At 38.2% G+C, this 22,946-nt stretch overlaps 4 protein-coding genes across 6 annotated transcripts in view; 2 read left to right on the top strand and 2 right to left on the bottom strand.

Annotated features, from left to right (window-relative positions):
- Positions 1-4,948: 4,948 nt before the first annotated feature.
- rnf224 (ring finger protein 224) lies at positions 4,949-9,354 on the top strand (the record flags this gene model as incomplete). The annotated part of the gene is made up of 3 exons (XM_081364790.1): positions 4,949-5,028; positions 5,761-5,971; positions 9,073-9,354. 3 exons carry the CDS (start codon positions 4,949-4,951, stop codon positions 9,352-9,354), a joined length of 573 nt encoding a protein of 190 aa, XP_081220916.1.
- Positions 9,355-9,386: 32 nt separating this feature from the next.
- prpf4 (pre-mRNA splicing tri-snRNP complex factor PRPF4) lies at positions 9,387-17,971 on the bottom strand. 2 transcript variants are annotated; one of them, XM_081366160.1, is made up of 14 exons: positions 17,466-17,966; positions 16,838-17,037; positions 15,673-15,859; positions 13,195-13,282; positions 13,022-13,101; positions 12,833-12,926; positions 12,630-12,724; positions 11,639-11,697; positions 11,404-11,527; positions 11,228-11,317; positions 10,967-11,089; positions 10,539-10,646; positions 10,322-10,440; positions 9,387-10,064 (listed from the first exon to the last, which is right to left on the bottom strand). In XM_081366160.1, the coding sequence occupies exons 2-14, from the start codon at positions 17,001-17,003 to the stop codon at positions 9,871-9,873; spliced, it is 1,527 nt and encodes a 508-aa protein (XP_081222286.1). In that variant the 5' UTR covers positions 17,004-17,037; positions 17,466-17,966; the 3' UTR covers positions 9,387-9,870. The 2 variants fall into 2 exon arrangements, with proteins under 2 accessions (XP_081222286.1, XP_081222285.1); XM_081366159.1 differs by having other exon boundaries at positions 9,510-10,064; positions 16,838-17,042; positions 17,466-17,971.
- Positions 17,638-21,119, top strand: cdc26 (cell division cycle 26 homolog). The gene is made up of 3 exons (XM_081366164.1): positions 17,638-18,031; positions 18,506-18,611; positions 20,381-21,119. Exons 2-3 carry the CDS (start codon positions 18,531-18,533, stop codon positions 20,564-20,566), a joined length of 267 nt encoding a protein of 88 aa, XP_081222290.1. The 5' UTR covers positions 17,638-18,031; positions 18,506-18,530; the 3' UTR covers positions 20,567-21,119.
- Positions 20,770-22,946, bottom strand: part of slc31a1 (solute carrier family 31 member 1) — a 21,160-nt gene continuing 18,983 nt past the window's right edge. Inside the window, exon 5 of one of the 2 annotated variants that reach the window (XM_081366162.1) lies at positions 20,770-22,941. In XM_081366162.1, coding sequence (XP_081222288.1) covers positions 22,740-22,941 — 202 coding nt within the window. In that variant the 3' untranslated portion in view covers positions 20,770-22,739. The remainder of the gene's footprint in view (positions 22,942-22,946) is intronic. The other variant, XM_081366161.1, reaches the window with a different exon arrangement.

Genomic DNA, 22,946 nt, shown 5'->3' with positions numbered 1-22,946 from the left:
CGTAAGCCTAGCTAAAAGTCAAAGCAACAATTGTACATGCAACCCCAGAGAAATGTAGACATGTACAAACGTTTCTGGATGCATTTTTTATTTTTTTTTGCAAAGTTCTGTGTTACATATTTTTACCGATTTTTGCCGTCCTACCGCGACTATTTTTGGCCAGGGACACGACGTTGCCGTCGGACCAATGTTTGCTGGGTAAGGGGTGGTATATAGGCAGTAAGGGGTGGTATATTAGGCAGTAAGGGGTAGTATATTAGGCAGTAAGTGAACCGTCAGTTCTTGAATGTAACATGTTGAAAGCGGGAAAAACGGCCAAGCGAAAAGATCCGAGTGATTTTTCAAATAGTGATGGCTTGACCACTGGGTCAGAGCATCTCCAAAATGGCAGGCCTTGTGTGTTTCTGGTATGCAGTGATTAGTAGCTACCAAAAGTGGTGCAAGGAAGGACAACCGGCATCAGGGTCATGGGCTTGCAAGGTCCATTAATGTCCATGAGGAACAAAGGCTTGTCCGTCTGGCTCAATCACACAGAAGAGCTACTGTAGCTGAGGTTGTGTAGCCACAGACTGGTCAAAGTTCCCATGATGACCCTTATCCACTGCAGAAATTGACGCGTGAGTGTCAGAACTGGAGTATGATTCAATGGAAGAAGGTTGCCTAGTCTGATAAATTAAGTTTTTTTTTTTTTTTTTTTTTGGTCTGATGGGCGAGTCTGAGTTTGGCGGATGCCAGGAGAACGGTACCTGTCTGACTGCATTGTGCCAACTGCCAACTGTACATTTTGCTGGAGGAGGGATAATGGTATTCGGCTGTTTTTCAGGGGTTGGGTTAGGCTCCTTTCTTCTAGGGAAGGGAAATTTTAATGCTTCAGCATACCAAGACATTTTGGACAATGCTTCCAACTTTGTGGGAACCATTTGGGGGAAGAGGAAGGCCCTTTTCTGTTGCAGCATGATCAATAAAAAGCAAGGCCAATAAATACATGGTTGAATGAGTTTGGTGCGGAAGAACTTGACTGACCCGCACAGAGCCCTGACCTTAACCCCAAACACCTTGATGAACTAGAACGGAGATTGCGAGCCAGTTTTGGACAAAATGAATGGAATTTTAACTTCTGGATTCCGACTTTTACACTCTTTAAAGTAATAGCTTTATGTGATGCACCCATTTTTATATAGATCTATAAAGGTCATCTTTGCATTTACATTTACAACTTTACATTTACATTTCAGACCTAGATCTTCTTATTGAACAATGAAAAATGAAATTTTTGATGTTGTGATAAATCGCAATTATACACTTGAAATATAGCAAAAACTTGTTTCTTTTTGCTTAAAAGGTATAGTTCACCCAAAAATAAATATCATTTACAACTATTTTGTTCCGAAACCTTTTTCATCTGTGGAACATAAAAGAAGATATATATATTTTTAAAAGTCTCCGTGTTTTGTTGTTGTTGTTGTTTTTGAAGCCAGTGGACTCAGAAAGTCATACAAGTTTGGAATGACAAAAGGGTTGACAGAATTTTCATTTTTGGGTGAACTATCCCTTTAAGTAAGTAATGCTCCCATCCTACCTGTTGCTTTGCTTTATTAGTACAGCTGGAATGCTGTATTGGCCAATCCAATGATTGATAGTTAGCTTAGCACCTGCTGGTATGCCATAATACCATTCTGCTGCTAAAAAATATCTTTTTCTTCACTGGTGAACATTCAAATGTAGCCATGTATCACTGACTACGTAGTAGGCTATTTTTGAAAACAACATAAAATTTTGGGCTTGGTAAGATTTGTAAAATATTTTTGAAAGAGGTATTTATCAAAATACAGTGAAAGCAATAATAGTGTGAAATATTATTTTAATTTAAAATGACCATTTTCTATTTTAATATATTTTAAAATGTCATCTATTCCTGTGATGGAAAGCTGAATTTCGCGCATCATTTCGCCAGTCTTCAGAAATCATTCTAATATGCTGATTTGCTGCTCAAGAAACACCATTCTTCCTTATCATTATCAATGTTGAAAATGGTTGTGCTGCTTAATATTTTTGTAGAAAACGTGATGCATGTTTTCAGGGTTCTTTTATGAATAGAAAGTTTAAAGGTCCCATACTGTCAAAACTGAAATTTCCTGGCTTTTTTCATGATAACAGAGGTCTAGGGGCTTTGAAACTATACGTTTCAAAACAGTCAATCCACAGACAAATGCACACAGCCTGTATAAAGTAGCTGTGCCTTTTCACGAGCCGCTTCCGTATAAATGTGACATCAGAACGCCTTCAGTCCCCACCCCGAGCACTGCCCACCGTCAGGAAACTACATCATTGCACAGGCTTCCGAACAACATTAATATAAGAGAACAGTGGCTAATGTTTATTTATTCAGAAACGCCACAGCAATTTAGTTCGACCTTAACCGTCTGTTCTGCATATTTCACATAGCTTACTGCATTCGGTGTCTGTCTGCTAACGTTACATTATAAAGCAGTTAAGTGTTTCAAAAGCAGTGTGTAACTAGCTATGTAACTAACGTACATATTTTGGAGATTTAAATCTAATTTGACAAAAAAGTTTATTTACAGACAGTTTAAATTAGTGTTAACGTTAAATCTGCGTGCAGAATTGATGTAAATGGTAATTATAATACTCTTACAATAACGGCGAACGTAAGGAGGTAGTTGTTTGTCTCCTGTCGTCACCGATTCTGGTTCTGAGTCCGTCTCGGACATATAAGGCCGGATAACATTTCCCTCAGCAATGTCCATCAATACAGCTGTTTTATTTACCTTACTTATGAGCATCACCAAGCCACCGCAGGCTTCAGCACACATGACCCTAGTTACCTGTGGTTGACCTGGCTGTGCGTCACTCAGAAAACAACAGGCCAATCAGAAGAGAGGCTCATGAATATTAATTAGAAAGGCCAAAATCGACCTGTTCTTAGCAGAGCTCCTGAGAAAGGAGCTGTAAAAATGTATTGGGATGGTTTTTGGTACTTATAACGCAAATATATATTCTTAAGGACATCAAAACCTAAAATAAAACTTCAGAAAGGTGTACAATATGGGACCTTTAAAAGAACAGCTTTTATTTGAAAATATTTTTTTATAACAATGTGAAATTCTTTAGTTAATGATTAATTTGATTTGATTAATTTATTGCATCCTTGCTGAACAAAAGTATTTCTTAAAAAATAAATAAAAAAATCTTACTGACCCCAAAGATAGTGTGTATATTGCAAATATTTCAGTTTTTGTGAGTTTGTGTGTGTGTGTGTGTGTGCCAGTAACCAGTTTTGTTTTGTTCAATTTACTGTCATAGTTTTCCCAGTCTTTGGGACTGTGTGTGTTCTTATGGTGCCATCAGCCAAATAGATATGTTACTGCACCAAAGGTAAAGGCTCAGGATAGAAGGAGGCGGAACTGCCTTAAATATAACTTTATTATTAAATTAAACAAAACAAACGTAAAGCAGCTGCCCCTCATGGACGACTGCCACACATAAGCATAATAAATCAGCAACATAATGCCTCAGGCCTGGTCCTCTCTTATCCTTCACTGTCGTTACTCCTTTTATCCTTCTGGAGCTCCTCCGTGGGACTCAAGAAAGACCCACAGAGGACACAGCCAGGGCGCCTCCGAGGACGGCAGCGAGCATCTGTCCCACATCCTTCACTACAGTACCACCATCTCGCGCAGGCACTGGCGGTCACCGCTCCTTCGTGCCGTCCGATCTCCTCAACACCGCGATTCCCCTCAGCAGCGAGGGCTCTCTGACAGCATTCCCCTCCATCCTCCTGGGTTTCGGCACTAATGTAACAAAGTTTGGGGCTCAGGGAAGAAGGAGGCGGGAACCGGCGAACGTTAAATGTAATTTTAATTGCAAAATAAACATAATCAAAATGAAAGTGGCAGCCCCTCACACATGGCCACCGCATATAAACATATTAAAACACAACATAAGTGTCTCAGACCTGGTCCTCCTCGGTTGTCACTAGGGATCTTATGTGTCGTTTGACTCTATTTTAGCTGCACCCCCTTCTACTTCACTTCCTCCTGGTCAATAATAATAGATATCTGCCAATAGGAAAATACCGTAACTGCGGTGTGGGGGCGATGAAGGTCTCAGAACTAATTTGGCAGGCACACATTGATGACAGACTGTCTGTGTGTGTGACTAGGCTTGAATTTCAGGCCTGTTTTGTGACTGTAAAGCAATACTACCTCCTTCCATTCTACTTTCTTGCACCCTAAACGTGTCTGATGTATTTAATTTCATGTTTTTCCACAAAACTAAACCCAAATCTTTTCATAGGCTACTTTATTTACAGCATATTCTTTTGCTCTTTAGATCATTGATTAACTTGTTCCTTAGCAAATTCAAGGCAGAATGGAAACATTAAGTGTGTAGTAGGAAAATTAGTACGAGGAAATAATAATATAATACCAAGAACAGAAGATACATAGTGCAACTCTGGGCTAATTAATAAAATACCTGCTCAACAACATTCAACCCTCCTCCCACAATCACCGGTGGTTTTTCTTTTTTCAGAAGGGTGAACGTGCAACTGTGTGTGTGTGTGTGTGTGTGTGTGTAAAGGCATATGTTCACAGCGTCAGGCGGTACTTAAATATTAAAGGCTCTAGGGAAGCACTCCATTGTTTGCCCTCCATTTCAGAGAGGCAGTTGTTGTTGGTTGGTTGAGAGAGAGAGAGAGAGAGAGAGAGAGAGAGAGAGAGAGAGAGAGAGAGAGAGAGAGAGAGAGAGAGAGAGAGAGAGAGCAACGACAACAAAGACAGTGCCAGTGCTGCTGGGAACTTCAGCGAAAGCAAGAGAAGGTGCACTCAAGTGTTAAACTACCTGACAAAGGATGTGAAGCATGAAGAAACCAAGACAGAGTCGGCTGTAAAATGTTAACAGAAGTTGGACTTTTCGTACATTAAACATGGATGGAGCTGCGAACGGTACGGAAGAACCTCAAGAGACCAACGACGTACAGAATAGACCTGAGAAAGAAGAGGACAGGTAGAACTTCCGCATGGAAATTGCTTATGAATTAAAATCAGACATACTTGAATTTATGCTTAAAAAAAAAATGTCATTCATTTTTGTCAAATGTATTAAACTTTTAAACATTTTAACTATACATATTATACATAAATTTAGGATTTCCGTTAAATAAACAAATGGTTTAAATGTAAATGTATAGTCTAAACAATGAAATCACTTTGACAAGTCATGCAAATAAAACTTTTTTTCCATTAAATATTTCTCATAAGGTAATTGAGCATGTTGTATGATGATGGTTATGTTTTGTATTTGTTGGTTGGGAATAAAAGATCATTTGTAAGAGGATAAAACCATACAATATACAGATATTTTACCATAACCTCGTGTGTATACAAATTTCATTGCTGCAAGCCACTAATAGTAAACAGATACATGCAGCTCAGCTTACACACTCTTTACCAGCTGACCTTGTGTATCTGAAAGAGTAAAATATTGTGTGAGGGTGATTTAATGGCCTCAAAAGGTATTTACGTGGCATTTTTGCAATTATTTTTAATCATCTAGTGTAATTTTAGTTTATATATGTATATATGAAGTTGGTTTTATATTTCGGGGAACATTATTTAAGTTAAATTGTCCAAATATACGTTTTTGGGGCCTATGTACTTAAAACCATTTCAAAGTCAGCACTAAACATCTCAGGCAAACACAAAGAGATGTTTGTATCATATTGAGCTCATTCTGTAGGATCTCGGATAAGGATGGGCCCGTGTCCGAGGCTCCTGTGGAGAGTGATGTGGACACTGGGGCACAGAACTCCAGAGACAGCCGTAAACTGGACTGCATCATCTGCTACAGTGCGTATAACCTGGGAGAGAGACTCCCTCGGAAACTCTACTGCGGTCACACGTTCTGCCAGGCCTGTCTGAAGCGGCTGGACACCCTCATCAATGAGCAGGTAGGACTCAAGCGAACTGAATATGCTTCATTACAATTTTCATGAATATTTGCTTGACCTATTTCAAAGTGCGAATGTGATTCTTCTTGTTAGGTAACACTCATTTTATCTGGGTAAAATGTCAAATGTGTGTTTTTTTGTTTTACACATTTTCAGCAATATATTCATCCAAGTATAGACCTTATGTAGCCCCGCCCCTTTTCAGCGCCGCGCTCGTTGTCTTTTGACTTCCGGTCTGTATCTTCACAGCGATCTTGCGTATTTATGAATGAACGGCTCGTTTTAAAATCTTCACGGTCTAGTGACATTTGTTAAGACATCTGGTTTAAACATTACAGTCCTCATGATAACTTTAGTTAACTTTACATTCAGTAAATCCACTTCAAGAGCTAATTACTCCTGGACAGCAATGCCATAGAAATATACAGAGCGACCGCAAAAACGGAAGTTCAAAGACAATATTCTAAAGATGGCGGCGCCCTCGTTTCTCTGGCGCATAAGGTCTATATGCGCACAAAGAACCTGGAAAATTAATGAAAATGCTTAAATTAAAGGTGAAGAGTAAATGCAATTTTATTTAAAATACTTTCTCCTATCCCATTTTTATGTATTGTACAGACACCTATAAACAGTGTTGGGAGTAATGCAATACAAGTAACATGAGTTATGTAATCAGATGACTTTTTTAAAGGGGTCATATAATGCCATTTTTGTACAAGCTAATATGATTCTTTAGGATCTAAATTAAAAGTTTGTAATATACTTTAATTAAAAATTCTCATTAGTGCATGTGTCTTTAAATGATAATGAGCTTTGCTCACCCCGCCCCTCTGTTCTGTGCGTACACCGTTTTCAACACAATAACCACGTGTTGTTCATTATAATTTATAAACGTGGGATTATGAATTATATTGAGAATGTCATACATAGAAAACATGCCGTAATGTACCCTGAGTGTAAACCTTAGACGCATTCATCGTGAAGCCTGCAGCAAGGTTTGCAAATTTCGCAAAGATTAATATAAATACTAATATAAAGGTTAATAAAACATTACACTCACATCTTCTGGAGGTTCAGCAGGAACACGTTGGTACCGATCCGTTTTTTCTCGTTTGTGAAGCTGTCTGGTGTGAAATGATTCGCGTAAACATGAAAGCATGGACGATTGTGGGGAATCCCCATGAGGGAATCCCCGCGTCAATCCTTTGGGCATATCGCTTCAAAAACAAAACTCAGCCACTGCATCTTAGGAACAGTAAAATGACTGCTGTGTTCCTTATTACATCTAAGAACTGAACACCACAATCGCTTAGACGCCATTTGCTCCAGCATATCAACAATGGCGGACTACTATGACGACAGCTGTCACAGCTCGCTCAAGGCGGGTCTTGTGTTGAAACACGGCTGTCACTCATCACCGTGGGAGGGGCGTTGGATATTATAACATCACAATATCGAACGGCTTGATTTCAGAGAGGGTCAAACATATAAGGAGATTAAAACAAAACCACTGGATGGATTTTTATCATGATAGGATGGTTGTGTACAGGCACTGCCAACAGACATTTCAGTGCAATCAACTTGTAAAAGTGCATGTACCATTATATGACCCCTTTAAAGTAACTACTTTTTACTTTTAAATTTATAACAAAATATCGGAAATACCTTTTTTTTTGACTGACAGCTCTCCCGTTCCTGTGTTCAGAGAAATCGGGAGTAAATGTGCAGAGGCGTGGTGTGCGCTGTGAGAACATGATTGTAGTTCTAGGCTAAATGTGAGAATGCATTTACTCATCCCACAAAAATAGATTCAGTATTCCTCAAAATGAATAAAAACAGTGAAATACAAACTCAGAATATTATGCAAACCTGCAATAATTAATTGGTAAATATGACAAATATACTTTATGTATTTAATCTCACTTTATTAACTAAATGTCTTTTTTTTTAGATGACACCTGACTTTCTATTCAGAGCTGTTCACATCTTCGGATATGAATTCTCATATTACGAGCTCTATGAGGAAGTGAACGCTTTTTACAAGTTGAAATGGCACCTTACAACATGGCACCTTTTGTTTTAATGTCGTGTAAACAATCAGCACTGGGATTGACACACCCAATGAAATCTTTAGAATCGGATGCCGGACTGGGTTTGCGCTCAACAGACTTTAGGTGTGTTCGACTTGAAGAGGCGCTGTGCAAACTGATCGGTGTATGTAGTGGCAAACAATTTTACATCACTGAATTAGAGACAAACATGTGCCAATTGTCTTTAAAGATTATTTATTCCCTTGCAAGGAAAGGTCAGCAGTCATCAAAGTACCACGAGAGTGATTAGAGAGCTCCATATGCTTTCGATTCAATCTCGCGGTACTTTGATGCCATACACCGATCGGTCTGTGCAGCGCCAATTTAAGTCAAACACACCTTTTGGAAACTTTTTGTGCTGCCACATGGTGCTCACTGCAAACCCAAATGACATCAAGTTCCTCTTGTTCCTATGGGTGGAGCTTGACCTAGTCCAGGTCCACCTCTGTGAATCTAATGGGTGGAGGGATATGGTTATGGATAGGGTTAGGGTGTGGTTGGACCTTCTAGCTCCAAACATTATGCTCAGATTACATCCAGAAATTCCACTTGAGTTTGTGCCCTCCAAAAAAATAAAATGATTAGTGGTGAAACATCTATTACACTATAATTAAAGATTTGTGAAGTGTATTAAGGCAAGACCCACTATTTTTTCTTTTCAGGAAGAGGGTCTATTTTAATATACTTTTACGTGTTTATTACGCTAACTATTTGAATCAATTACAATATTTATCTTTAAGGCAATTTTCTCAAAATGAGTTTTTCCCTCATGCACAAAAATCTCCATTTCACTAGCAAATACATCATGCAGTTTCCAGTTTTATTCCTATCTATATTCTGAAGGTTTTTATTAATATTGCATAATTGACATGCGATATGTATAATGTTGAATATTGACAAAACTACTTGTGAATGATGTTCATACATTTGCAAAGTCATTTGGACTTTTCCTAATCTGTTGATGTACTGTTTTACACCTCACCTGTGTGCTTTTGTCTCTCTTCCTCGTAGATGTGGATCCCCTGTCCACAGTGCAGGCAGAGCACTCCTCTACCTCGCGGGGGCGCCACTGCACTAGACCTAGACCTGGCAGCGTTTCTGGGTGTTAAAGCTGAAGTGGAAAACCAGCGAACCTACAGCCAGAAAGCTCCGCTGGAGACCAAAACCTCCTTTGTAAAGCAGCCAATCATAGATCAACCCCCTTCAGCCTGGGCCAACACGGCTCTGACAGAGCATGGTTTCCGCAGACGCTCTTGCTGTAGGCACTGCCTGCTCTGCTGCTGGTGGTGCTAGATTCATCTTCACACTCCAATCAATCTCTTTCTGCTTATGGATGGAGAATAGACTCCATGACCGTGAGATTACAAAATGTCTTGAGCAGAATTATTATTATGTTTTTTACAATGGATATACCACTGTCCAGAACTTACAGATTCCTTTACAAAATTGCCTGGGACAATAAAATGCAATTTATTCGGGTACCAAATGGATCAGTAATAACACACTTGTGCTCAAAATGGAACAGGATGTATGGACATACTTTTAATATGATAAAGATGGAAGAATGTACAGACTGGATTTCAGATCTTAGACAATCCAATAGAATAACAGATGATTGTTACAACACAACTCAAACTATGGGAAACATTTGTTTGTATTCATGATTTGATTGAACCAAACGGTCAATCAGCTTCCAGTTTAAATATCTCCTGTGTTGTTTTCCAGCTCTTTAACAACTAAACTTAAAAATAAAATAAAAGCCAGTATAACAAAAATTAAAAATGAAAATATATCAATAGGAAGAGATTCTCATTCTGACATCCAGAGTTTGAAGGTTCGGTCATAAGAGCAGGTTGCAATGAGCTGTCCGTCAGGTGAAAGGTCCAGTCCCATGACCTTCCCCTCATGCCCCGCCAGAGTCTTCAGAGGTGACCAGCCAGGATGGGTCCACACTTTTGCTGTGTTGTCATATGCGCCAGTCAGCAAATAATGGCCATCGTTAGCTAAAAAGGAAAGAGACCCTGTTAATATTGACAAATTCATTACACAGAAGGTTGACCTATAGGGAAAGATAAAAGATTTGTTCACCCAAAACCTGTAAACCATGTGAAACGCAAAGATATTTTGCTAAAAGTTCAGTGCTTCTTCATTTTGTGTACTGAAGTTGCCGACTAGAGGGGTGAGTAAATATTGACCATTTTTATTTGTGAGTGAATCATCCCTAAATGACTGAAAATCTCCTTTTGACTTGAATACTCACGTTGAAACTTGACTGAGGACACGAGGTTCTGATGGGCAGGGATTGTGTATATACACCTTCTCTGACGAAGATCCCACACTTTACAGGTGTTATCGCCACTTCCTGTTGCCACATGAAAGCTACACAAGGAATGTTTCAGGGTTGATTATCAAATTAAGATCTAATAACAGTAAACAGCTTTAGTAAATCTTCCAAATATGCCCTTTCTTTTTCTCACCCATTTGGTGAGAAATTGAGGCTGTAGATCTCTTTGAGGTGGCCCTCCAGGAACATGATGCAACGACCAGTCCGCAGGTCCCAGACACGGGCAAACGAATCCAAACCACTGTAGCAATGACAAATGAAATTAATACAAAAATGAGCTCCACCGCCAAATCTAACATATACTATTAAATCAATAAAACGCAGGTTTGATAATCACAACGTGAAGTGGAAGCCTAATTGGTTTGGGCTCTGGTAAAGCAAATATTGCAAGAGTGAGGAACCATACACAATGGATTAAAGATTTTTTTTTTTCATTTGGCCTTAAAACATCCATGCTTGGACTCATAATCATGAGCATCAAAGTAGCTGTATAGATAGAGGGTTGCGCTTGCTCCTATACAAAACAGTGGAGTGCCTCAGGGTTCAGTGCGAGGCCCTTACCCAGTTCCTGCCAGAGAGCCGTCTGGATGGAAGTGCAGGTCATGGACACCTTTACTGTGACCCTCCTGATGCAGAATTTCTTCTTGGACCTCAAGATCCCAAAGTCGCCACGAGTTATCATAGCTTTAAGAAAAACAAAAATATGCCAATTCTGTTAAATATATGACAAAAGATGTAGCCCAACAGCAATATTCACACCTCTAGTTTGCTTTTACTTAATAAAAAAACTATATTAAAAATGAATAAAAGAAAACAACATACCAAGTTGTGCCCAAAAAACGGCCAGAGGGATGCCAGGCCACCCGAGCCACCCTCATAGAGTGCCCTTCAATGTCTGCTATTGGCTCATCACTACAGATACATGTACAGGTGAAATGTTACAAAGATTTACTCCAGAAACTGAGACAGAAAATGCAAGTAATACTAATAATACACACCTGTCTAAACTCCACAGCTTAACAGATCCATCGGCAGCACAGGAGGCCATATTGACATCCGACTCCTCAAGTGTGAGTGTGGCTTGAGGGTGAAAGCTAATCGCTCCCACGTTGGTAATGTGACCTGAGAAAGAAAAGTTCACCATCAATTGTTGCATTGTAAGAAGGAAATGAAAAAGTATGACAATAACAGACTTCAAGAATAAACACTACAAACCATATTTGTTATATTTACCTCTTAATGTGCGAATTAGCGTACAATCTGGGACTTTCCACAATTTACACAAGCCACTCCTACAACAAAGACAAAGACATACTTGGTACAAAAATGTGTCTTTTAAAATCTTTTAAACATTACACGCTCCAAAAAACATTACTTTAACATTTCCAAATTTTCCATTTGTAAATAATTTATTAATTCTGAGAGATTTTTTTTTTTAAACTATTCCTACAAAAGATGATATGGCCTACAATCTGCCTGCATAATAAACTAATAACTGTGTGCAAGTGTGCCAAATGGAATTGTTTCGGATCATTACATTAAATATGTATTTGATTTAGTTAACAGAAGTTAGCTGATAAACAATAGAAAAAAGATGACAAAAACGATTCATGTTTATTTAGTAAAACACCAAAAATTCAGGAAGTGCCTGAACTTAGATTAGATGAGGTAAAGGTAGGTTGTTCTAAGCATCTTGGAGAAGTTGCCACAGCTCTTCTATGGATTTCTCAATCTCTTCCTGTAATTTAAGACTCTATGATAGGAGTTGTGTATGGGCTACACCTTCCTGTTGTAGGACTCCTTGTTCATACTATAATCTCATTGAATTATATACAATATTTGAAGAGTTCAGATGCAAAAGCCTCCAAGTGCCATCTTAAATTTTCTTCTAGAATGATCATTTTTATCAAGCTCGTATATTTAAGTTCAGTAATTTCACTTAAATGGCAATGAAAATTACCTGTGAATTGTCATTTAAGTGAAATTACTGAACTTAAATATACGAGCTTGATAAAAATGATCATTCTAGAAGAAAATTTAAGATGGCACTTGGAGGCTTTTGCATCTGAACTCTTCATTTGTACTCAATTTTAGGTTTAGGGTTAGAGTTCTAAAATTGTCTAAAATTGATAAAACATCTAAATAACCTTTTAAAAAATGTTTTTGTGAAGAATGCATAAAAAAAAAAAAAATTAAATTCATTTAAAAAAAAAATAACGCATACCATGACGCAGTCACAAGCAGCTTAGAGTTGGGGCTAAACTGGCAGTGAGATATTGGACGGTCATCACCAATTTGACTGCAGAAGTTATTCACATTCTAAATAAAACAAAACCATTTTAATAATTACATACAGCATTAAAAGAGACAGAAAATTACAACACATCATAAACCCTGTGTCTTTTTCCACTTGGTATGCTGTCGTACCCGGAGGTTCTTGTGAAGCTCTTGCTGTTTAACTGTTCTTGTAGACTCTGGAATCTCTTTTTGGGCCCTTGCGGCATCTAACCTTTGCACTGCTCTGGAGAACCAAACAAAATCAATTTAAAACGTTTAAATACACAATTAATGACATTTGGTTGCATTTTATTTAAACTGTTAGATGCCCGTGTTTACCTGGGCAGTGAATACTTGGCTAACCAAAGACGTGCCTCCTTCAGAGATGAAGGTCCTTCATGGTACCATGTCTGCTGATACTGCGCAAAACACAAGCATAGATAATCACCATTCATTTGACATTCAAATCTTTTATAGTCTTTGATAACTTTGTGAAACTGGAATGTTCCTACCTCATCTTGAGTGCGTTTTGATTTTTCATCCTCTTTCTTTGATTTCTTCAAGGCATCAGGACCAACTACTGAAAGAACGTTCCTCAATCTGAGGAAAATAAACAGTGGAAACACATAAAAAAACCCGAACTCCAAATAAAACTGGATTTTCAGACATGCCTGTCAGTGTGAATGTTAAAAGTGATTTCAAGTAGTTTCTTCTGTCATTTTGGACATGGTGTATGTACTGTATATGTAATGTCAAAAACAAAGCGCAGGAGTAGCACACTAACGTTCAAAAGTTTGAGGTCAGTATGATTTTCATAAAATAATTTTATTCAGCAAGGATGAATTAACCGGATTTTGATCAAATAAAAGCAGTATTTGTAAACATAAGTGACACATTAATGACAATTCATTTCTCCAAATAGCCAACATTCCCCATTAAGCCGCGGTCACACTAGACTTTGAGCATGCAAAATTTCTTCGGACAATGAAACAGTGCTGAAATGACGTCACGCTCAGAAGCGTTTTTTTTTATAAACATGAATTCAACATTTATCAAATAGTAATACAATCAAAATGTAAAAATATACAATCTACTCGACTTTAATGCAAATATATATGTATATATATATATATTTTTTTGCGAATTAGCGAACAATCTGAGACTTTCCACAATTTACACAAGCCACTCCTACAACAAAGACATACTTGGTACAAAAATGTGAATTTTAAAATCTTTTAAACATTACACGCTCCAAAAAACATTATTTTTCCATTTCCAAATAATTTATTAATTCTGAGAGTTTTTTAAAACTATTCCTACAAAAGATGATATGGCCTACAATCTGCCTGCATAATAAACTAATAACTGTGTGCAAGTGCCAGCAGCCATATCACCCGGTAGTCCAAGACTGGTTGCCCACTGAAGCTAAGCAGGGCTGAGCCTGGTTAGTCCCTGGATGGGAGACCTCCTGAGAAAAAACAGGTTGCTGCTGGAGGAGGTGTTAGTGAGGCCAGCAGGGGGTGCTTACCCTGTGGTCTGTGTGGGTCCTAATGCCCCAGTGTAGTGACGGGGACACTATACTGTCAAAGAGCACCGTCCTTCGGATGAGACGTAAAACCGAGGTCCTGACTCTCTGTGGTCATTAAAAATCCCATGGCATTTCTCGTAAAGAGTAGGGGTGTAACCCCGGTGTCCTTGCCACATTCCACACATTGGCCCTTACCAATCATGGCCTCCTAATAATCCCCTTACATTGAATTGGCTCTATCACTCTCTCTCCTCTCTCCACCTATAGCTGGTGTGTGGTGAGCGCACTGGCGCCGTTGTTCTGTGGCTGCCGTCGCATCATCCAAGTGGATGCTGCACACTGGCGGTGGTTGAGGAGAGATCCCCTGATATGATTGTAAAGCGCTTTGGGTGTACAGTAGTACATATGAAAGCGCTATATAAATGCCTCATTCCATTCCATTCATTCATCATTACATTAAATATTTATTTGATTGAGTTAATAGTAGTTAGCTGATAAACATATACATATACATATATATATATATATATATATATATATATATATATATATATTTTTTTTTTTTAAGCCAAGAGGTCACGCCGTAACGTACTGATTTTCTACTGGTCACATCTTTAAGTGATGCGAATTCGCAGGTCAGAGTTCACCAAACTTTAACTTTGGAATGCAGCAAAAAGCAGAACTTTTCACATGAGCTTGTGTTTGCAGTCTGACACATTCACATACGTATGAATGGAAGTCAATAGAACGAAAAGTGTAGTGTGACTGACCACCACTTATACTTAAAGGACAAGTTCGGTATTTTACACTTAAAGCCCTGTTTTCAGATCGTTTCTGATGAAATAGAACGGTTAAGATTGAAATTTGGACACATGCTGCTGGCCCGAAAATTTTCGGCTTCTGTGGTAGCACCCCCCCCCCCCCCCACCTACACAATAGCTGCATAGGTGCACTGGAACAATCCTTCCTACATTTCGTTTACAAAAACGTGAAAAAAAATCGCTGCAAAAGATGCTTTCCAACAGGTGTTATCGTAGTTTTTGTCCAACTCCATTGACTTGTATTGGATTTGCTGTGAGGTACGGTATTACTCCGCCACCAACTGGGCTGGAGTGTCTATTATTCAAGCTCTCAACGGAAGAATGTACGGGTGTGAGGCGTTTGGAAAAATAGGTCCACAGTTTTACAACGAATGGTAAAACAGCTTCTCGGGCCAGCAGCATGTGCCCAAATTTTAATCTTAACCGTTATATTTCATCAGAAACAATCTGAAAACAGGGCTTTAAGTGTAAAATACCGAACTTGTCCTTTAATGTTCTATTATGCAAACAAAATGCAAAATGGCTAATAACCACTTTTTTTTTTTTATTGTAAGTCAGATGATCTAATGTCTGGTCTTCCTGTCTAAGAGGGAAGTTCTTAGCAAGAATAAGCAGCAGAGCTTTATACAAAAGTCACCCACCTCTCTCGTCTGTCCGCAGGCCCCTCCCCGAACAGCGTGATTGGCTCGCCAAGAGCTCGGAGGCAGGCCTTGACCTCCACATCATCAGTGGAGACTGTGATTTGTCTGGCTCTTTTTCTGCGCTCAAACTCTGCCAGCACTTCAGCCTGACGCTCACTCACGCGCTCCTCCATCTCCATGGACTCACCTGAGGAGAGAAATAAATAAATAAATCACACTACTAAAGAGCGAACAAACTTAACTTCCTGTCATAATAACCCTGTAAAGCTTGACATAAAATAAAAGTCTGACTTTTTTCTTTTTTTTTTTAATGGAACCTTCAGACAAAACATAAAAGTGAACCTAAAAATTGTTTGCAAATGTATTTTATGTTCTGTATCATGTTTGATAGAGGCTTTTATGGCTCATATCCTATGATATAATGAAAACATAGAGCTCACACTTGAGGAAAAAACAAATAAAACAAAAAATATGCAATTTGGTGCAGTTGTTGATATTTATATAATGGCCAAAAAGTCCAATGAAATTCTGATAGCTTGTATTGTAAATCAAAGAGATCTTTATAAAAGTACAGCAGACTACTTACATAAACTGCATATAAATATCAGTCGTCACACTATATCTCCCAATAATATGTCTTAGTAAGATGAAATTTAAGTGTTTAGTTTTATTTGTGGGGGACAAAACATATAATGCAACCCAAGACCGTGTTGATGGAGAGATGAACAAATAAACAAACCCTCAAAAGCCTGATGTATCAGAGTTGATACTCACATTTAAACATGATTTTTCTAAAACATGATGTATGAATAATCAAGTTAACTTAAGGTGCTTTAGTCCAGTAAATGTTCATTTTGAAATTATAATATAAAGACATGTACCAAGACTTGAAAATGGACATTTTAGAATTTAGAAAAAGTATGAACTATCAATCACAGGGAAAGGCATGTAATAGAAGGTGTACAACTGTTTTGATCATGTTGATTAATTAGAGGCCTTGGAAATGTATGCATCAAATATGATACAGTCGGTTTTACAGGGTTAAAACACTTGGGCAAAATTATATTTCAAGATTTTAGTGGTTTGAGGGTTGGGTTCGACTCCTGTTGTCCAAACACTAACATTCGCTATCCAGAACAGAGCTGCTTTTAAATATCATTCTTACCACTGGAGATATTAATATGTCCAGACTCAATGCCAGCTTTAACAGCATCTTTAGTAGACGTCCCATCACGGCTAAGACGACTAAGACGCTCCTTCTCCTTTTCTTCAAGGCTCCCATAGAAGATTCTGGCCCTTTTCACAACTGGAACTTCGTCTTCATCCGACATTGTTTCAAATATTTGTCAGGCAATCACAGAATATCTGATCTGAAACAGAGGTATACTTATTGAGACACCATATCTTGTGTTACAAATAGTATATGGACAATACTACGTCATACCAACCAACCTAACCTTTACTTTGGTTGCTGACAAATTCAATATCATCAAAATATTATAATAAAATAGGTGTTTGTTGGAATACACACATTCAACAAAAGATAGAAAATATTAGGCATTATTTAAAGTCAGACGGCTGAATAACTTATACTCCTAAACTAGCAAAAACGTACTGTGGTATTACCGTGATATTCTTTGAAGTACCGTGTAAACACCATAGTATTTGAATACAGTAACATAAACCATATGATGCATCACTGTAACAGAACTTTTTGCAGTGTTCAGGGAACTAAACTAATTTTATCTAAAACATGAGCAATGAAAGAAAAATAAACACATCCAGCACCTCACCCTTTATGCCTTCACAAACGCACAAATATGGTCCTTTAAAAACAGTTTGTTTTTATGAAATATAATGTGTACTTTCTTCAAACACGACCACACGACGCTTGCTATCCGGCGCACAGTATTTCCGTCATATCCGCCTGTTTTACTTTTTTACCATGAATAAATAGCGACATCTAGCGACTGATATATATGTCAGTCCGCACGAGTGGAAAAACTGAGTTTTATGCAGTCTATGGTGGAAACACTAGTTTGACATTACGCTGATGTGTTTTCTGTAGGGCTAGTTTTCATGCTTTTTAGTGAAACACAGTGAACACATGACGATTAAATGAGCGTACATAACCGTGTATATCACTATATGGTGTAAGTTGTCAGAACCTTCCATTATATTCCTTATTATGGGCTTTTAAACTAAATGTAAACAGTAAAAAATAAATAAAACACTAGTAGATCAACAGCCCATCCCACCCACACCATCGTTCCATCGTGTTTTTCCTCCTATGCGCTTTAACTACATTTCCCATGATCCCCTACTAAACATTCTACGATATCAAGCGAGTGTGTTTGCGGTAAGTAGTGGTGGTGTGATGTGAAAAAGTCCTATCTTTCAGTTTGAATTGTTTGTAGTTGATCTGTCATGTTCACTAAAGTTAACAACAGTCTGCATGGTTCATTATCCTGCTGTTTGTGGCTGTATAAGACACAGAGTTTAAAGCTATTGGTCTAATTAGCATGTAGCTGCTAAACAGGATGGTTATGTGTTTCCAGCATAAGTCGATTCACTGAATTGACATTATATGCAATTTTAACGATGTTCAACATCAAATAATAATATTTATTCAAGTCTGTATTATGTATACAAATGTCAATCTCGCACACATCGACTTAGTGATTGTAATTTCCTCAACATGTCAACAAGAGTTGAGCAGCTATATATATATATATAAAATGTGTGTGATATATATATAAAATGTGTGTGTTTTCAGTACTCAAAACACACAACATTTTATCCACAATAACCCAATATCAGTGTATGTTTCCAGGCAACGACACACCGGTGATGTGAAGATGCTGCGCAGGAAACCCACGCGCCTTGAGCTCAAGCTGGATGACACGGAGGAGTTTGAAAGTGTGAAGAAAGAGCTGGAGGTAAAATCTTAATGATCATTAAGTAAATTGAATTAGGACTTGTCTGTATCCGTATGCTTTCTGTACAAATTACTGTACATTAAAACAACCAAGAGATAAATTCGTTTTACATCAAAGTCAAGCAACAGTTATTTATATAGCCCTCTGTACAACACCAATTGTTTCAGAGCAGCTTCACATTAATAAACAGGACAATAACAGTATTTTTGTAATTCATGAATTGAAACAAATTCGATTTCAGCTCCACAGAACACAATAGTGTTCTTATTCAGCTCAATTTTGTTCAATAACTGTCAACATTCATCAATTTCAGCTGTAAAGAAACTCCACAGAAGACAATAGTGTTATTATTCAGCAGAAGTCAGTTCGATATTGATTCAATTCAGTTCAAAAATGGTGTAGATGTTGCAAAGTTATCGTCATTATCTGGCTCAATTCAGTAGAAATTTTCTTCTCATCTGATGTCAGTAGTTAAATCAGACTGGTATTGCTGAATAGTGGCCTGGTTTCACAAATGGCTCAGATTAAGCCAGGATTAGGCTTTAGTTCAATTACATTTACAGTACATTACATTTAGCAGATGCCTTTGAGGACTACAAATGAGGACTAAATTAAGCGAGTCATCGTGAAGAGGCAAAAACAACGCAAGAACTTAAGTGCTTACAATAAAAAGTTCAGGCATTGCTCAGAGTAGCATAAACCAGACAAGGGAGGATTAAAGGAAAAGGAAAGAATTGTTATTTATTTATTTTTTCAATTAGGGCATTTAAGTAGCTTTTATAAATGTGCCTTAGGAAAAATAACATTACTGGTGTTCATTTTGAGACAAAACAGTGCAAGCTGCTTTCATTTAAAACAACTCAAACATGCATTTTAGTCTGGGACTAGGCTTTAAGCCTTGTCTGTAAAACCAAGGAATTGTCTTTTAAACCTCAACTGACCAAGCCAAAGGTGACAATGGTGATAAAACAAATATTAGGAGAAACCAGGCTCAGTAAGGGAGCCAGTTCCCCTCTGGCCTAAATGAATTGAATACTACTTTAGACAAATGTTTAAAATCATGTACTAGAAAAATCTGGTTTATTCTACATAGGACGTAGCATTGAAATGGTGTTTATTACCTTGTGATCACCCAAAAACTTCATAACCCTTTTATTTAAAAAAGCACTTTTTTTATTTAAAGGTAGGGTAGGCAATTTTCGGAAAGGCTAGCAATATAGTTTGAAAGCATAAGATCCCACCCTCCGTTCAGAGTGTCTCCAAAACACATGAACGCGTACAGCAGGGAGCAAACAGAAGCGTCAAAAAAAGCTTGTTGTTTGGTTCAGGAGGAACTGTAAAAGCCGGCTGCTGTTTTGGTTGTGGTGCTCTGTGACTGACGTCTGTCTAACTCTGCTATAGCATGACACAGCACGAGTACGGTGCGCGGAGGTATGGAAATACATAGGTTGACAGGCAGGAAGGACGTTGTATCATTGCATTCGGACTGAATACAGTGATTGGTCGAACATTTTATGGTCCTACGCCTTTAACAGACAATATATATACATTTAGACCACTTAACTTAGTGATTACTGTCAGGATGTGAAGAGACTTTCAACCAGCTTAACAAAAAATGTTTCTGGATCAAATCACCTAATTTAACTCATCAGACCATTAATCGTATCCCAACCATCCTTGCTGGAACAAACAGGTTATACCAGCATGGTCAAGTGTAAGGATTAATCTTGCTTTTATGATCACCACATTACTTTTCCATGTCTGTCCAGAGCCGGAAGAAACAGAGGGATGAGGTGGATGTAGTTGGTGTAGCCACATCCAGTGAGATGAGCGGTGCATCAGGTGGCGGCACGGACGGGAAAACCAGGGAGCAGATGATCCAAGAGCGAATCGGATACAAACCCCACCCAAAGCCTAACACATTACCATCACTTTTTGGAAACCTTCAGTTTTGACAATTTGCAAACCTGAAAAATGGACTATAAGGTCTTGAGAATCTGCAACACACTCACACACATTGTTTTGATCTCGCCTGACCTGAAATGGACTGAAAGCACATGCATTTTGGGTTCGATTAACTGTGTTTGTGACAACTGATTTCAAAGGACTATTTTTCGGAGTAAAGTCTGCTAGTTGAATGGAGAAATTGGTATCTTTTCACGTCTTTTATTAGTACAAGGACAAACATTTCAGATAAAAACAGGTTGGTTTATAAATGAGGTGGTCACAACAATTATCTTTAAAATCATAGATTTATTCATCATCATTTACTTCATGATTACAGTACTGTGTATATTTCAAACTCTACAGACGTGACTGAACTGTAAACAGCCTAAGAAATGTTAACACCGTCACAGCACTGAAACACAGTTTAATCCTTCTACCCTTAAGCTTGAAGTGTTTCCCATCAAAGACAATGCAAACTTATTTTGTTATTAAAATAAATTTGCAATAGGACTAAGCCCAGATAGTCAAATCTACAGAGTGGCTCCTGCTGCAAAAATATGATGTGAATATTTCTTTTTTTCTGCTTTTAACTAAAAAAAAAAAAATCTACTGGATAACACCAACAGGTTTCAAATATGTTGTTGTCAGTAAGAAAGCCTTCAGTTCCAGCCTTTTGTTTTCACAAGCAATTCTGACACTTTAATGTCTGGGCACTTGAAATGGGTCCCGCATGTAAAGGCACACCCCTTTCATTTAAGGAGCATAACTATCATCAATTCTGACATTCACATTCTGGGACCCAGTAACGATCAGAGCGATGACCTTAATATGTTTAACAGCTCATGATCAGCTCAACATCACAAATGTGCCACGAGTTTTTATTTAAAAGATGTCAACGCAAAAGGTTCTACATAAAGATTGCTAGAAAACATTGATACAAGGACACAGTCATAGTTGAGTGTTACAAATATAAATTATAAAATGAAATTGGTGACACTGGCATCAGATATAATTTATTTTTCACCAATCTCCCCATATTTACTTAAAAGCACTCCAAAGGGAGCAAAGTTCGACTTTAAACTCAGAGTCCCAAAACCTCTCTTTCTTGTGCAAACATCATTCAGTCCAGTGTTTATGTCTAAACCATGGTCACTGATTATTAGCGGTAGTTTCATTGATGTGAAACACTTGGCCATAACAACCTCCAAAAATCAAAAAAACAAAAACACCCTCCAGCCACTGGTGCTTGTATATTGGGCCTAGATCCAGTTTGGATTTTAGCGTCTACGGTCACCCTCTTGGGTGTGTGTGTGTTCCCTCGTTTAAGGCAAAGGGTTTAATAAGGCTCTATCGCACCCAGAAGCACCTTCATAAACATGAAATATATCAAGAGATGTGGATGACAGATGTGATTATAATGAACAAGGTAACCCGTGAATCTCAGGACTATGTGGAGGTAGACTGTTAAGGTGTGGTCACATTTAAGGCACAGTCACATTAGTAAAATTTCACCAGCAAAAGTCTAAGGTCAATAGAATAGTGATGCATGAAGCACCTCTCGCAAAGAAGTCTTTCAAAACAATTGGCTTTCTGTTGGCCAATGTGGTGACAATCTTGGAATCCATTGTGAAATCTGTATGGAAATCTTTTGCCCTCGTGCAAAATTCCCAATCAAGTGGATTCCAATTAGAATGACTGCAAACATTCACTGAACAATGGTAAATTTTACCACACATTTTCCATTGTACAGGGAATTTTTTTCATTCAAAATCAAGCCATTTCAATGATTGGAAAATTGCACGCAGATTGGTCACAATAATTTGCAGCGTTGCCCAATTAAAAGCTGCTCGGTTTGAAAGTGACTTCTGCGTGAGCTGAGCTTCATACATGGCTACACTATTGACCTTTATGTTTATGAATGTGACTGCGACCTTCAGGCTGTGCACACATATCTCAACATTGCAGAGGAAATGACCGGGATTGGTGGCGATGAGCATTTGGGATATGAAAATATGGGGCTAAATTGTATCAAAATCAAATCAAAATAGAGCTTTAAAATAAACAGAGCTACTTGGCCAATATTTACCAAGAACTATTAAATCATACAGTTCTCTAAACACAGAGTTGCTGTGATGCATGCTGGGATTGTACAGTGGGTGTTTTGAGGTTCAATACAAGATGTTAATGACAGTGTTCTGTAATATCCACCACTACTGCCTTCTTCCAGCTGAACAGGAAGTAGCCGAGGCCGGCGCCCAACGCCACCGCTATGCACAGGTAACCGTTGTACGTCATGAACACCAGCATGAGGAAGTAACTGACCACCACTTGGATGATGTGAAGAAGCGTCTGGATGAAGTGTGCGAGACTCATCATTTTCTGGCTGGA

This window comes from Scardinius erythrophthalmus, assembly GCF_964197995.2.
Source record: "Scardinius erythrophthalmus genome assembly, chromosome: 5".
NCBI classification, from domain to species: Eukaryota; Metazoa; Chordata; class Actinopteri; order Cypriniformes; family Leuciscidae; genus Scardinius; species Scardinius erythrophthalmus.
The sequence above is the reverse complement of the archived record's forward strand: the minus strand, read 5'-3'. Positions and strand labels throughout refer to the sequence as shown.

Bases quoted from the DNA above. Each gene is read 5' to 3' on its own strand.
- prpf4 (XM_081366159.1), bottom strand. From the start codon at position 17,003: ATGTCGGATGAAGACGAAGTTCCAGTTGTGAAAAGGGCCAGAATCTTC. The intron at 13,102-13,194 runs GTAGGAACATTC...TGTTTTGCGCAG, and splicing joins CAAAACGCACTCAAGATGAG to TATCAGCAGACATGGTACCA. The intron at 10,441-10,538 runs GTGAGAAAAAGA...TTCCTTGTGTAG, and splicing joins CTCAATTTCTCACCAAATGG to CTTTCATGTGGCAACAGGAA.
- cdc26 (XM_081366164.1), top strand. From the start codon at position 18,531: ATGCTGCGCAGGAAACCCACGCGCCTTGAGCTCAAGCTGGATGACACG. The intron at 18,612-20,380 runs GTAAAATCTTAA...ATGTCTGTCCAG, and splicing joins GTGTGAAGAAAGAGCTGGAG to AGCCGGAAGAAACAGAGGGA.